This window comes from Bidens hawaiensis, unplaced genomic scaffold (genome assembly GCF_021521415.1).
Source record: "Bidens hawaiensis isolate Kalapana, Puna unplaced genomic scaffold, B.hawaiensis_p1.1 tig00012953_1, whole genome shotgun sequence".
Classification (NCBI taxonomy): domain Eukaryota; kingdom Viridiplantae; phylum Streptophyta; class Magnoliopsida; order Asterales; family Asteraceae; genus Bidens; species Bidens hawaiensis.
Genome location: NW_027492081.1, coordinates 590,298 through 604,092, shown reverse-complemented (window position 1 = coordinate 604,092; position 13,795 = coordinate 590,298). Strand labels below are relative to the sequence as shown.

Here is a 13,795-nt window from a genome sequence, read left to right as displayed (position 1 = left end):
CGTTTTTATATGTTTTTATCCTCATCATTAGGACATGTGACGGCACATGGTTGCTTATTATGTTTTTTTAGATACAATGGCCTCTTTAGAATAACCCTCCTATATAATATGTGATGCCGTTTCGAAAGCGATCAATGGCTCTAGAGACTCATGATTAACAAAAGACGATAAATTGAACCGAAGTTCCAAGAACAATGTTCTTGTAATAATAAACTTAATCAAAACTAAATAACTAAACAACCACAACCCTATTTATACTAAACAAAAAAAAGAAACACAAAATACTAAAAGATAGTAAAATAATAATTTAAAGTAGGAGATTCTCCTGCATCAATATGGCTATAGATGTATACAATGAAAATTTAGCAAATCACATGTCCTACCAAAATGCTTCTTCTATCTTAGTAGTATAAGGATTCGAATTTTATGATGAACAAAAGTTTACAGATTTAGAAGTAGCATATATTGTCGGTGATTTTTAACATTTTATTTATTTACTATTATTATTATTATTATTATAGTAAATTAAAAAGGATATTTAAAAAAAACAAATAATTAATTGAAAAAACTCTCCCAAGTGCAGGCACGGGGCTATAATTTCAAGAAATAAAGTCAATGACACTTCCCACTCCCAGCCTTTTTTTGTTGTTGTCTGCCTGCCGCTATGTTCGAAGCCTCATCCTTCACCACCAGCACTGGCACTGGCACTGGCACTGCACGTTTATCATGTCTCTTCACCATTTTACTACTTCTACCTCACGCCCATGGCCATGGACACCTAGCAACTAAACAGTCAAACAAATGCAACTTCTTCAAAGGCAGCTGGATTGTGGATCCATCGTACCCGCTGTACAACGGATCCGAATGCCCGTTTGTAGACCCCGGGTTGAACTGCCAGAAGAACGGGAGAGATGATACACTGTACCTCAACTTCAGATGGCAGCCCAACGGCTGTTCATTTGACAGGTCATTTAACATTTCTCTTACCATCAGCTCTAGTTTTGAGATCTGTTAATATGAAAATATTTATGCTTTAAAAACTGATGATTTGTTTCTAGATGTTCAAAATTTAATTGTGTTCATTTTTTATTCCGACACGACATGAACCCAACACGAGCCCGGGGACGCATTTAGCTAAACGGGTCATGTTTGGTTAACCCGGTGGGTTTACGGTTTGCCCATTTAACATATTTATTTCGTATTATATATATTTTTTTAAATGTGTTTTATGTAATTAATTAATTTGGTTTGGTAAGTTATGCCAAAATTTACAACTAAAAAGAAAATTAGCGTTATGTTTTATAGTTTTAGTTTTATTCTTAACATAAAAACAGTGAGAGCCAATTTGTTGTTATTACTAGGCTTGTTTTTATAATTGTTTGCTGTTATTTTTTGTTCGTATTTGCTAATTTCTGATTATGAGACATTATAAGTATTTGTTGATTTACATTTTGTTGTTATTGTTATGCTTTTTTCTTATGCCGCTATAAGTATTTGATGTTATTATTTTGTTGCTAATTTTGATTCTTTTGCTGTTTTTATTAGGTTTTTCTTTGTTATTATAAATCATTGCTTATGTAGATTGATACTATAGTTGATATTTTTTTCTGCGTTCTCATTTTTGGTAGAATGGTGTTGTTTCCTACGTTATCATGTTAAAGTTATTTTGTACATGAACCTTCCCCATGTTTTATAATTAAATTATATTTTACAACTAAAACACAAGTGTTTTATATACATTTGTAGTTTTCTTCGAAATATATAAGCTTTAAGCATTAATATGTGAAAACAAAATGTCAAACGGGTTGTGTTCAGGTTCATGTGTCTTTGATGTGTCTTTAATGATATTCGGGTTTGGGTTCTTGTCGGGATGTACTCGCCGACCAGCGGACACGACCCATTTTGAATTGGATTTTTGATATTTTTTTTGTAAGGTTAAGTAGTAAATGAATGTAAATGTGCAGGTTTAATGGGAAGAAGTTTTTGAAGATGAACAGGGGTAAGAAGATCATGTTCGTCGGTGACTCGCTGAGTTCGAATCAATGGCAGTCGCTAGCGTGCATGCTTTATCACACTGTTCCCTCTAACCACACATTTCAGATTACGGGACCGCTTTCTACTCTTTCATTCCCAGTAAGCTCACATTCCCATTTGAATCATACCTTTTTGTACTGCCCCTGATACCTGAATAAGCCTTCCTGAGATGGGATATCAACCGTTCATTCTGATTTTGTGTTTTAAGTTTTTGTTTATAATCCCCTTTGATACTAAGAAGTAAAGCATTGGCCCAAACAGAACCAGTGTGGCGTCAGAATGGCCAAGCCGAACTCATTTAGTTTAACCAAAAATTGTAGTTACCATTTCGACCCAGAGATTCTTCAAAAACGGCCAAACTGGACCGTGAGCATCCCTGTCTCTTAACTACTAGGGGTGGTCGTAAACGTTAAAAAATCAGATGTGTTTAAAACCGCCGTCTAAACAAAAGCAAGTCGCCGCTTTGAGATGCAAGCGATTCTATATAAGTTCAGTTTTGTGGTTCAACGGTTTGGTATAGTTTGAAACTTTGAATCGTCGTTCAACCTTTTTCATTCATACTTGTTTTTCATTTTATCAAATTAAAATATTAATACAAAATAATGATTTTGAAAATCATAGAAAACAATTAAAACTGTCAAAACTAAACTGTTATATTGCTAAACTGTCAAAGCATGAATATCCCTAGTTGAAACCAGACCACCCGAACCAAAGCAAGTCGTCCAGTTTAAGATGTTTTTTTAATTCGGTTGGCGGTTTAACAATCCAAATTTGAACATTTACTTTTGTATTGACTTCAGGAATATGGAGTCTCGGTTATGTACTTGAAAAATGGGTTTCTAGTAGACCTGGTGGTCGAGAAAAGGGGTCGGATTCTGAAATTGGACTCCATCACCAGGTTTGGCAAATGGAAAGGTGCGGATATTCTCATCTTCAACAGCTATCACTGGTGGACCCACACCGGAACCCGTCAAACGTATGCTCCATTTACAACTTATTATGAACACTGTACTGCTTACTTTTTTATGCAGCGATTCCTTTATGTGTATGGTTTTGGCTGCAGATGGGACTACTATCAAGTTGGTGATGACATATACAGAGACATGGGCCGAATGCTAGCTTACAAGATTGCTTTGACTACATGGGCCAAATGGGTTGACTCATATATAGATTTTAAAAAAACCCGGGTCTTTTTCCAGGGTGTTTCTGCTATCCATGACAGGTAAACTCCCTTAATTAATAATTATCTATATAGTATAAAAGCAAACTTTGGCGCCGCAGATTGTTTCATGTTTGCGGTTTACTATGTTAGTTTGTAAATGTGCAAAATATATGGAATTAAGTACGTTAACTGGCCCGTACTTACCAGTTGGTGTTGGATTCTCGTGCACCAACACCAGCATTGATCTCCAACAGCTCGGCGATAAAATAAAAAGTACATTTTACAATATACACGCATACATATATGTACATTTTACAATCTACACACATACATTTGACCTAGACCGACAAAATTTTCTATTAAAAGATGTATCAAACTTTGTCATTGTCTTATATTTAGATGTCTGAAATTGTTGTTGAAAAAGTACTTGATGCGAAAAAAAAAGTTTATATTGCAACTCAAAGTTGAAAATTATGGGTTCTAGTTAATAATAATCTTTAGGGTTGTGAATTTCCAACGACATGAATCAACATGAAATTTATGGATTAGGGTTAGTCTAAACGGTTCCGGCTGAATACGCGAATACAATTAGCCAATTAGGCGAACGAGCTATTTTTGGATTGAACTGGCGGGTTCACAAATTGACCCGTTTAACACATTTATTTATATGAAATTTTAAAATATATGTTTTACGTCATCTAGGGGTGTTCATCGGTTCGAATATATCAATTAATTCAGTTTTGATTTATTATTATCTTTTTTTGCCTTAATCGAAAAGTGAATCTGTCCTAGTTAGAAATGTGTCTAACCAGACTGAATTCAACCGATTTATTCAGTCCGGTTATCCGATTAAACCGGTTATTATTCAGTATATTCGATCGAATTCGGTTGGATTATCTGAATAAGCAAGATTTAGGGTTATTTGAATAAGCAAGATTTGTAGAACCGATAACCAAACTGGTAACCAAATTCACAATTCGGATATGGTTAGGAACAGAACCAAAAACCGAATACACGATCCGTTTCAGTTTTTCCGGTCACATATGGTTCAGTTTTCGGCTTTTTCCACGGTCCGAGATCATAAATCAAACAAACTATGAGTTTGATCCCAAAATGTTAATGATAAAACATATGAGCATCATGTTTTATAGTTTAAACATAACTATTTTATATACATTTATATATTTTGTTGTAAATTTGTAATTTTCAAGTATTTCTATGTGATACAAAATCAAATTTCCGGGTGGTTAGCAAGTTGTGTTTGTATAACACGAAAACTCGTGTCTTGTTAGGTTCGACCCGTCAACCTACAAACACCGCCCCTCTAACATCATTAACTTAATCTTAATAAATCAGCAGGCGTTTTGCCTTCGGTTCTAAATTTCTAATGTAGATTGAATTTATGTGATATAGAGGCTGGAACGAACAGAGTGCTCAGAATTGTAAAGGGCAAACACTGCCTGTTCGGGGACTTCATTACCCGGGAAGGAGATACCCGGGGGTCGAGGTGGTGAAAGACGTATTGGCGGAAATGAAAAACCCGGTTTATTTATTGGATATAACGCTTCTTACACAGTTAAGAAAAGACGGGCACCCGTCTATGTATGGTGATAGAGGAATGGACTGCAGCCACTGGTGCCTCGCTGGTGTACCGGATACTTGGAACCAAATTTTGTACAATATGTTGCTCAAGAATTAGATTTCTTGTAATTAGCTTGAAAAACAACCTTGTGGAATTTGGAAGTTCAAATTGAATGAAAATTTAAAGGGAAGAGGATAATTTAATCGCCTACCCATCTAGGTCTATTTTTGTATACTTGTCTCTTCTAGGCAAATTGATCGGCTTTTGGGCTTGGTGTGGATGGTCAAGGCGGCCACCGGTAACCGGTATTGGAACCGGAACCACTTTGACTTTTGTTGACCGAACCTGGAATTCTTTAGATTTGAGAAAAAAAAATAAGAAAATAAAAAAAGAACCCGATTTGTGCATCTTAAGGGGTGAGTAAATAGATCTCTTCCAACCTAGTGGTGTACAAAACCCAAGCCAAGCCGCGGGGATCATGTCACATACAGTCAATACTGGTTCAGCCCAAATCTAATCGGTTTAGAAGCTGGTTTTTACTGAAAACTCATACTGGATCGGAACGAATCGGCTCAAACCAAATCTGTTATGTAACAAATATTAGAGGGACTTAGATGTAATTATTAAATAGATTAGGGGGTCTTTGTAATAATGAATAGTTAGTTCGTTCATCTTGTACTTAAAACAGTTAAACACAACGAGTAATGAGAATGGGTATCAATGAATTGAACTTGATTTCTTGTGTTTCTCTAGTTTCTTATTCTCTTTTATCGATCACCACTTTGATACGTATCAAAATCTGAAACAGTTTGATCCCCATACCGGATCGATTTAGATATCGGTTTCTAAATGAAAACCATCCTAGATCCGATCTGACTGGATTGGTTCCAAACTGAACTTAAAACCAGTTATATCCCCAAACCCGTTACGAAACTGGATTCCAAGTATATAAACCCATACCTATTTCAAACCAGCATTTCGAATCTGTATCCGGTTTGATTGTTCGTGAACAAACAACTCATTTGTATATACACACATCAAAAGCATATATCTAAAAGTGATATGTCTTATCGTTTAACCTTTGTTTTAGCTCTACATTTAGTTTTTCATGTCTGACTTTGGCCAGCTTTATCGGTCCTTAGGTAATATTCACAACATACTGATCGTTTTAGCTCATCATCTTTTGAAACTTTAGTTTGTTTGGTTAGTCAACTACGTCAAATGTTCGGCTATAAATAAAAGATGCGATGTAATTAACTCATCCAAATTAACGACAACTAATCCTACTTTCCTTTCATCACTTCCCTCGAATTGTTGTTAACTGCTCAAGAACTAGATTTTAATTTGCAAATAAGTGAGCATTATATTAACTTTGCATTCACCCTACATCTTGTGCAATTTGAAAGTACAATTTAAAATGATGAGTCAGAAAAGTGGAAAGAACCTTGGTTTGTTTTTGTATCCTCTTGTCTCTTATGGGTAAGTCGATCGGCTTTTGGGCTTGGTGCGGGTGGTCCAGGCCCATGTACACCTTAAGGTGAGTGAATAGATCTCTTCCATCCCACGAACCGCATGCTCGATAATCCTTTCGGGAATTCTTTGTTGAAGTTGGTCAAATGTTTCAACTTTCATCCCACCAGGTCATCCCGAATGGCGTCTGTATCGTTTCTGGGTCCTCTTTTTGCCTGAAACCGCAACTTTCTCGGCATTTACCTATATTATCTACATCAAAACGCCTTCATGCTAATACCATTATAAAAACGTAAACAGAGGTGCGCTAGGGGGATACCACAATGACGAAAGCGCCCATGTCAACACTAGGTGTATAGGTGCCAAGATTCTTGCCATGCATATGGATGGCAATAGTTGATGCAAGTCTTCCGAGAATTTTATCAGAAGCGTGGACAGCATACCATGTCTTGTCTGTATTGACATGGTCTTCAGCTTTGGGATACGTACCATGTCTTGTTCCATACATCCTACCAAATAAGAAATAAGAATATTTGTTATATGATTATATCATTCATACTACGAAAGTTAATAAACACGACTCACAAGAACCCTTGAAACTTATAGGCAATGTCTCAAAGACAAGAACGAAGAACCACATACTACATAAATCAAATAGTGCCCAAATCTCAAATTTTGGTTTCAGCTCACAAAGGCTGAACCATGTTTAGTCAATCAATGAGGATACTTTAAATTGGTCAAAGGAGGGGTGTGCATGAAGCTAAAAAAACGATCCAGAACTGAAAAACCGAATATAAACAAAAACTGACAGTTTGGTTTTATGTTTTCGTAACAAAAGAACTTTGGTCCGATTTTGGTTTAGCATGTAATAAAAACCGAAAAACCAAACCGAACCGCATTTATAAATGGGTTTGGATCAAATACAAATGAAATTAACATGCTAAACGTGAGAATCAAGTAGAGCAATTATATATACATGTAGAGTAATTATCTAATTACATCATAGAGTAATTACGTAATTACATAATTACTCTACTTGTATATATAATTACTCTACTTGATTCTCATGTTTAGCACGTTAATTTCATTTGTACGTTAACCCTCCCCTTTATAAATTTCCATTAACTATTTTGAATTTTAAGAAATTTATAAAAATTTAATAAATACTCAAACCCAAATATTTTTTTGCCGCAATGTCTAATAATCAATTAATTATTAATTAAGAAAAAAATTAAGATTTACTAATTGGGCCAATTTTTTTTTTTACTTTTTTGGCCCAAAAATTTCAAGAACAAATGGCAAAACCGACAAAAGCGAACCCAAAAACTCAAAAACCCAAATTTCGGTTTTTGGTTCATTTTTAGCCCAGGACAGACATATAAGTTGGGGCGTTGGGCTAAGGTTGAGGAATCTCGGGCTCTCACGCCAACCCAAAACCCATCAACCCGACATAATTGACCCGGCTCTCAACAATCACACCCGTTGCTTCCGAACGACGGAAAACCACCTCATAAAAATATACGACGAAATCAATTCCCTCGTCAACTGAATCTCATCAAACCAAACCAAACCAAACCAAACCAAACCAAACATGGACTCAATTCCATCCGCTAGACTCCAATCTAACCTACCCGATCTAGGGCTTCTTCAGCAAGCAATCCAATTGGCTCAGTCATCACCGCCTACGTGGCAATCCGCTATTCTCAACAACATTCTCATCTGCCTACTCGGATCACCGCTTCTCGTTGCCGGACTCTCTCTTTCCGGCATCGGCGCCGCCTTCTTGCTCGGTACTCTCATTTGGCGCGCTTTTGGACCCTCTGGGTTTCTTCTTGTCGCTGTTTACTTCGTCATTGTGAGTAACATTAATATAATATTAGTTTAGTCACTCAATATTGTAGTGTAGATCTGAAAGCTAATTTTTTTTTATAATAATAGATTTGGTAGGATAATTTGAAACAATAATAATAATAATAATAATCCTGTACTTGGTAAAATATAAGGTAAAATTCTTGTTACAGGTTTCAGTTAGGGATGACAATTTCTCGCACGGGTCGGTTAACACGAGATGGAGTTAAATAAGTTTGGGTTTGAGCTTAACAGGTTGCGTGTCATAAATAGATTAACGTGTATAGGATACAATTAAATTTGTGTTTAAACAGGTCTTGACATGCTTAACCTGTTTAAGTTAGACCTAACACTTACAGCGTGTCGTCATAATCTTTCAAAATTGCACGTGTTTAGAGTAGATCTGTTGTATTATTTTTTTCTAATTTAAGTTAGACCCAACACTTACAGCATTCTGATAAGTTAGACCTGTTTAGTAAAATAAAAGCTTAAGATTTTTGTGATAACTTGAAATAATCATGAGTCTGTGCTTAGGAAAATAAGGTAAACTTGATATTATAGGTATCATAAGTTTGAAGAAGTTCTTGTCAGGGACGGATTCAGTATTGAGCCGGGGGGGCGTAGGCATCCCCTCAAATTCGTATTTTCTTCTATAAACTTCTAATATATTAGGTTCAAAGACCTCGAATCCGTGTTTCTTTTAGTGCCCCAAACCCAACTTTCCGAGCCAACTTTTCAAACACAAGTTTAGTTTTTTTTTTTCACAAAATAACAATTAAGCTTAGATTGTTTAATTGTCCAACCACTTCATCAATTAGTTATTAATATAGTAATATATTTTGTTAGTTTAATCGGACCATTAAAAATTAGACCAAAATATGATAGTATTCAGAGTATCATTTCTTTTTTATAATTCTACACTATTTAACTTTAATTTTTTTTATCTGTACCTAAGAGCTTTGTGACATGACAATTATGCAAAGGTTTTTATCAAGTGTAATATGTATTTTGTTTATTGCGTTTTGGGGAAATTTATTGCTTACATTTCTATACATGGTTTATTTAATGTAATTTCGTTTGACCCTACCCATTTTGGTTTGACTCGTTTTAGTTTGACTTGACCCGTTCTAGGTTGGCTGTTTTTGGCACCCACTGACAAAATTTTCTGGATCCGCCACTGACTTCTTGTAATTTTTGGTATAAATTTTGTATTTTGTTTTATTTTGCATTGGAGATCCAATATAATTTCCCTAATTTTTGAGTTCTAATGAATTTTAGTGCAAATAGAAGCTATGTTTTTTGTAATCATTATCCTGCACTTCAAAACGTTAGGTAAAATTCATATTTTAGGTGTATCGATCTGAAGAAATTCTTGTAAATTTTTTGTTTGTTTCATTGTACTTTCTGATTTAATGTTCTTTGAGGTGAAATTGGTCCGATAATTATAAGTAAGGGTGTTTGGATGTGTGGCTAAGCTGAGTTCTTTGTATTTTTTGTTTGTTGAATACATCATCTAAAAATTTACAAATGTCTAATGGCTTATTGAAGTTGTATAGTTCTAAGCGTATTTAAGTGAACCATTTCTGGCCAATCTTGATGGAGATGTTGTATATTATTAATTTATTATGTGCTATGCTCTTTATTATTTTGGTTTTGAATGAACTTAAGGCAAAATGCTCAAAATTGATATAAAAGATAATGATATTGTAGGGTACAGGAGCAACAAAAATAAAAATGGCTCAAAAGGAAGCACAAGGTGTTGCAGAGAAGAGAAAAGGTAGGCGTGGGCCCGGGAGTGTGATTGGTTCTAGTGTCGCGGGCTGTGTTTGTGCTTTGCTATCAATTTATGGAGGCAGTGGCAAAACGTTTGCTCGCCTCTGTGAACATGGTTTTGTTGCTAGTTTTTGTACCAAGTTGAGTGACACTGTTTCAAGTGAAATAGGGAAAGCTATGGCAAAAAAACGTAAGCAATTCTAGTCTATGCAATTATTATTTCATGGCATAAAACCATCTAAGTCACTTTTTTCAGAGAATAAATTGTTAATGAAATAACAGCGCTTAGTCGTTCTTGACAAGTGTAGATACCTAGTAACAACCTTTAAGGTTGTCCCAAGGGGAACAGTAGGGGCGGTTAGTGTTGAGGGGACCGTTGCTGGTGTTCTTGCATCTGTTTTTCTCGCCTCTGTTGCTTGCTTTCTGGGCGAGGTACATTCTTTAATTTCTACATTTTTTTTAATTCTCGTACATTAAAAAGACATGTTTTGGTAATGTTTTTTGGGGGATGCTAGATTAAGATGGCTGAAGCTGTCATGTGTGTTGGCATCACAAATTGCAAATGTTGGTGAGAGTGTGATAGGAGCAGTGCTTCAAGATAAAGAAGGATTCAAACGGGTAAGCTGAGATTTGATTTTCATGCATATGTTTGAACCGGTTTTGGTGTTTTTCTATGAATCTAATCATGGTCTTGCATTTGTAGCTCAACAATGATGCAGTCAATGTGATCAATATATCTCTTGGTTGCATACTTGCCATCTTGATACAGCAATTTGTGCTTCAAAACTTGCTTCCATGAAACCTAGTGTTCATTTGCAAAGGAATTGGATACAAATCTTCAAGTTTATACATTTGGTTTCCTCATATACCACTTTTTTGAGCAGACAAGAAATATGTTTTTGTGATTTTTTTTATTTATTTTTTGTTTTTTAATATAAATAGCTAATTTTAAAGCTAGTCTGTACATTAGTTACATTTTAGCTACATTGTAAAGTTTGTATCATTTATTCATCTAACTATAATTTCATATAAGCTGCATGTTTACATATCACTTTGGTGTTCAGTATAATCCTTAAATCAACTCAGATGAACCTCAATATTTGTGTTTGTGTGCACAAGTGTCGAGCAGTCGTTCTAGACTTCCAGTTGATAATTCAAGATAATATTTGTGTGCCAGCACAAAGATTTTATCATAATATATCAAATTCAAGATGCATTTTGTAGCATTTTCAACCTACTTAGGCTACATTTCAATCATTTGGTTGATAAAAAAAATAATAAAACACAGAATCTGACATTTGGTATACAGAATTTAATGTTCTCTTAACATTTGCCCTGTTGTGATTATTCATCCTTTACAACATTCATCTGTTACACAACAACCTTAAACTACACAACACAAAAGTAACAAGTTCCACATTCACAACACTGAACACACTAACGATGCCATAATGAAAACACACCTAAGGTTACGACACTAACCAGCCACCACACCCACACTAGCAATTTCTTCTCCTTTTAAAAGAACCGGTATTTTGTTGAGAACCATAGAAATTCGGCATTGGCAAGTAACACACATCCGGGACATAAGTATCAAAACCTGTTTGGTGATGATGATGTGGACGGCTCTTTGACCAGCTGAGTCCTGAAGCAGTAGGCGGTGAACCCATCTGTGGGACCGCCCAAGATGCATCCGGGACCCGACCCAAGCAATCTTCACTGTCCAGCTCAATCTCCATGGCTCGTAGGATCGGTGACCAGTCTGACTCACCTAGCTTCCCACTATCAGCCTACACACGTTCAATTATATTTATACCATAAAAAGTATAAATAACTTTCATATACTTATATTACCTTGGATGAGCCATTGTCCAGGTAATTATAATTCTGATTATAATCAGTCAATGCAAGAAAATCATCAAACTGCCATTGAATACTATCGGCTGAAGAACTGCCAGTTAAAGGCATCTTAGAAGCTGCAAAATCACCAGCACCAGCAGCTTGAACAGCAGGCATACTTTTGTTGAATTGACTTGTGGCTGACATTTGAACAGCTGGCACAGAATGCGGTTTTTCTGGTTCTAGAGTCTTCTCGCCCGAGTTTGACTTGCCTGTAGAAGATGATCCACCAATGTCAGCAGCTTCAAGACCTACTTTCACTCCGGTTAGCAAAAATCTCTGGTGTGATGAAACTAAAGAGTTGACTGTGTGTATTGCAACATCACATTTTCTGCATAGTAAAGCCCTATCTTCAAGACAAAAGAAGTAGCCAGTTGTTTCCTGTATAATTACATGAACAGCATTAAGAAGAAATCAGTCAATCAGCAGATTTCAAAACTCAAAATACTACCCACAAACTCAGAATGATAATGAACAACATTAAGAATAAATTAGTCAATCAGCTACTGCTTTTAAAACTCAAATTAGTAGCCACAAACTCAGACTGATAATGAAGAACATTAAAAACAAATTATTCAATCAGCTACAAATTTCAAACCACAAATCACCAGCCACAAACTCAAAATGCTAATGATCCATCTATCTTCCTAATCTCCAGACAAATGAATGATTATTACCAACTTGTTTGGATAGTATGTATAAATATACTTCAAAATTACCAAAATCGTCATCATCATCATCAGCAGCATCAAGCGAAAACTAGAGCATCTAATGATCATAAAACCTAATCCAGTAATTAGGTCAAAATAACCAATCAATCAATCTACCTAATTAGCCACAAATTCAATAATAATGATGCTGATTATTATTAACTTATTTTCCAAACACGCTGCAGTATGTGTAGATATACTTCAAATTTACTAAAATCAATTTCAATTCAAACTAATTAAAATAAAACATCTAATGATCATAAAACCTAATCCAGTAATTAGGTCAAAATCATCAATCTATCTACCTAATTAGCCACAAATTCAATAATAATAATAACGATTATTACTAACTTATTTCCAAACAAGTTGTAGTATGCATAGATATGCTTCAAAATTACTCAAATCAACTTCAAATAAAACTAATTAAATTAGAACGTCTAATAATCCTAAAACCTAATCCAGTAATTAGGTCAAACTGATCCATCTATCTTAACCTAATTTCCACACAAATTCATAATTAACTCGCAATTAAATAATCAAATCGATACAATTCACAATCAAATCATCAATCAATTAAAAACTCAACACACGAATCGAACTATACCTGACAGATATCGCACTTAGGCATATGCGAGTTGGAAGTGGAGAGAGGAACTCGCTGATGCTTGCTAGCGAGCTTATTAGCGGCGTGAACCTTGTCATCACACGACCAACACAAGGCGGCCTCATCGGCGCAGCATAAGACCACCGCCTCAGCCGACTCACAGACGTTACACTGAATCTTCATCAGCTTGCTTGTTGAATGGATTCGATTCGCAGATCTTATCTATCTAGGGTTTATGGAGTAAATAAATAAATAAATAAATAAATAGAAGCAAGTGGAGGTTTTAATTTTAAGGGAACATGTACTGATGCTGATTCGTAATTCAAAGGTCCTATTTTTTTATTAATTTTTGTTGGGTGATATTTATTTTTGTATGTGGCACGTGATAAGTGTACCGTGTGTGGGACTGTTTATTAAGTTATACCCAATGAAAATGCATGTACGTGGGAACTTTAAAGACTAGAAAATATCTCTGATATTCCGTGAAAAATTAAAGCTTATATATATATATATTTGGGTTTAGTAAAACGATAAGTCAAAATAAAAGCGGGGTTCAAAGGAACGAACACCACTCACTACAACTGCATGTACGTCACCACTACTATTGTCTCTCACAACGCCACTCAAATCACCACAACCATCGTTTTGTCCCGGTTACGGCCATCCATCATTATGGGTAAAGCTGCCTCCGAGGATTTGAATACCTCGGCCGA

At 35.4% G+C, this 13,795-nt stretch overlaps 2 protein-coding genes and 1 pseudogene across 3 annotated transcripts; 2 read left to right on the top strand and 1 right to left on the bottom strand.

Annotated features, from left to right (window-relative positions):
* The first annotated feature begins 664 nt into the window (after positions 1-664).
* On the top strand, positions 665-4,895 carry LOC143542666 (protein trichome birefringence-like 42). Its single transcript, XM_077035205.1, has 5 exons — positions 665-966; positions 1,965-2,133; positions 2,835-3,010; positions 3,098-3,256; positions 4,610-4,895. Exons 1-5 carry the CDS (start codon positions 665-667, stop codon positions 4,893-4,895), a joined length of 1,092 nt encoding a protein of 363 aa, XP_076891320.1.
* A 2,938-nt stretch (positions 4,896-7,833) lies between these two features.
* LOC143542653 (protein VTE6, chloroplastic-like) lies at positions 7,834-10,778 on the top strand (annotated as a pseudogene). Its single transcript, XR_013136933.1, has 5 exons — positions 7,834-8,103; positions 9,807-10,072; positions 10,178-10,301; positions 10,385-10,487; positions 10,573-10,778. The product of XR_013136933.1 is annotated as a protein VTE6, chloroplastic-like (transcript).
* A 415-nt stretch (positions 10,779-11,193) lies between these two features.
* Positions 11,194-13,280, bottom strand: LOC143542652 (B-box zinc finger protein 22-like). Its single transcript, XM_077035193.1, has 3 exons — positions 13,083-13,280; positions 11,724-12,149; positions 11,194-11,659 (listed from the first exon to the last, which is right to left on the bottom strand). Exons 1-3 carry the CDS (start codon positions 13,263-13,265, stop codon positions 11,369-11,371), a joined length of 900 nt encoding a protein of 299 aa, XP_076891308.1. The 5' UTR covers positions 13,266-13,280; the 3' UTR covers positions 11,194-11,368.
* Between the last annotated feature and the right edge of the window lie 515 nt (positions 13,281-13,795).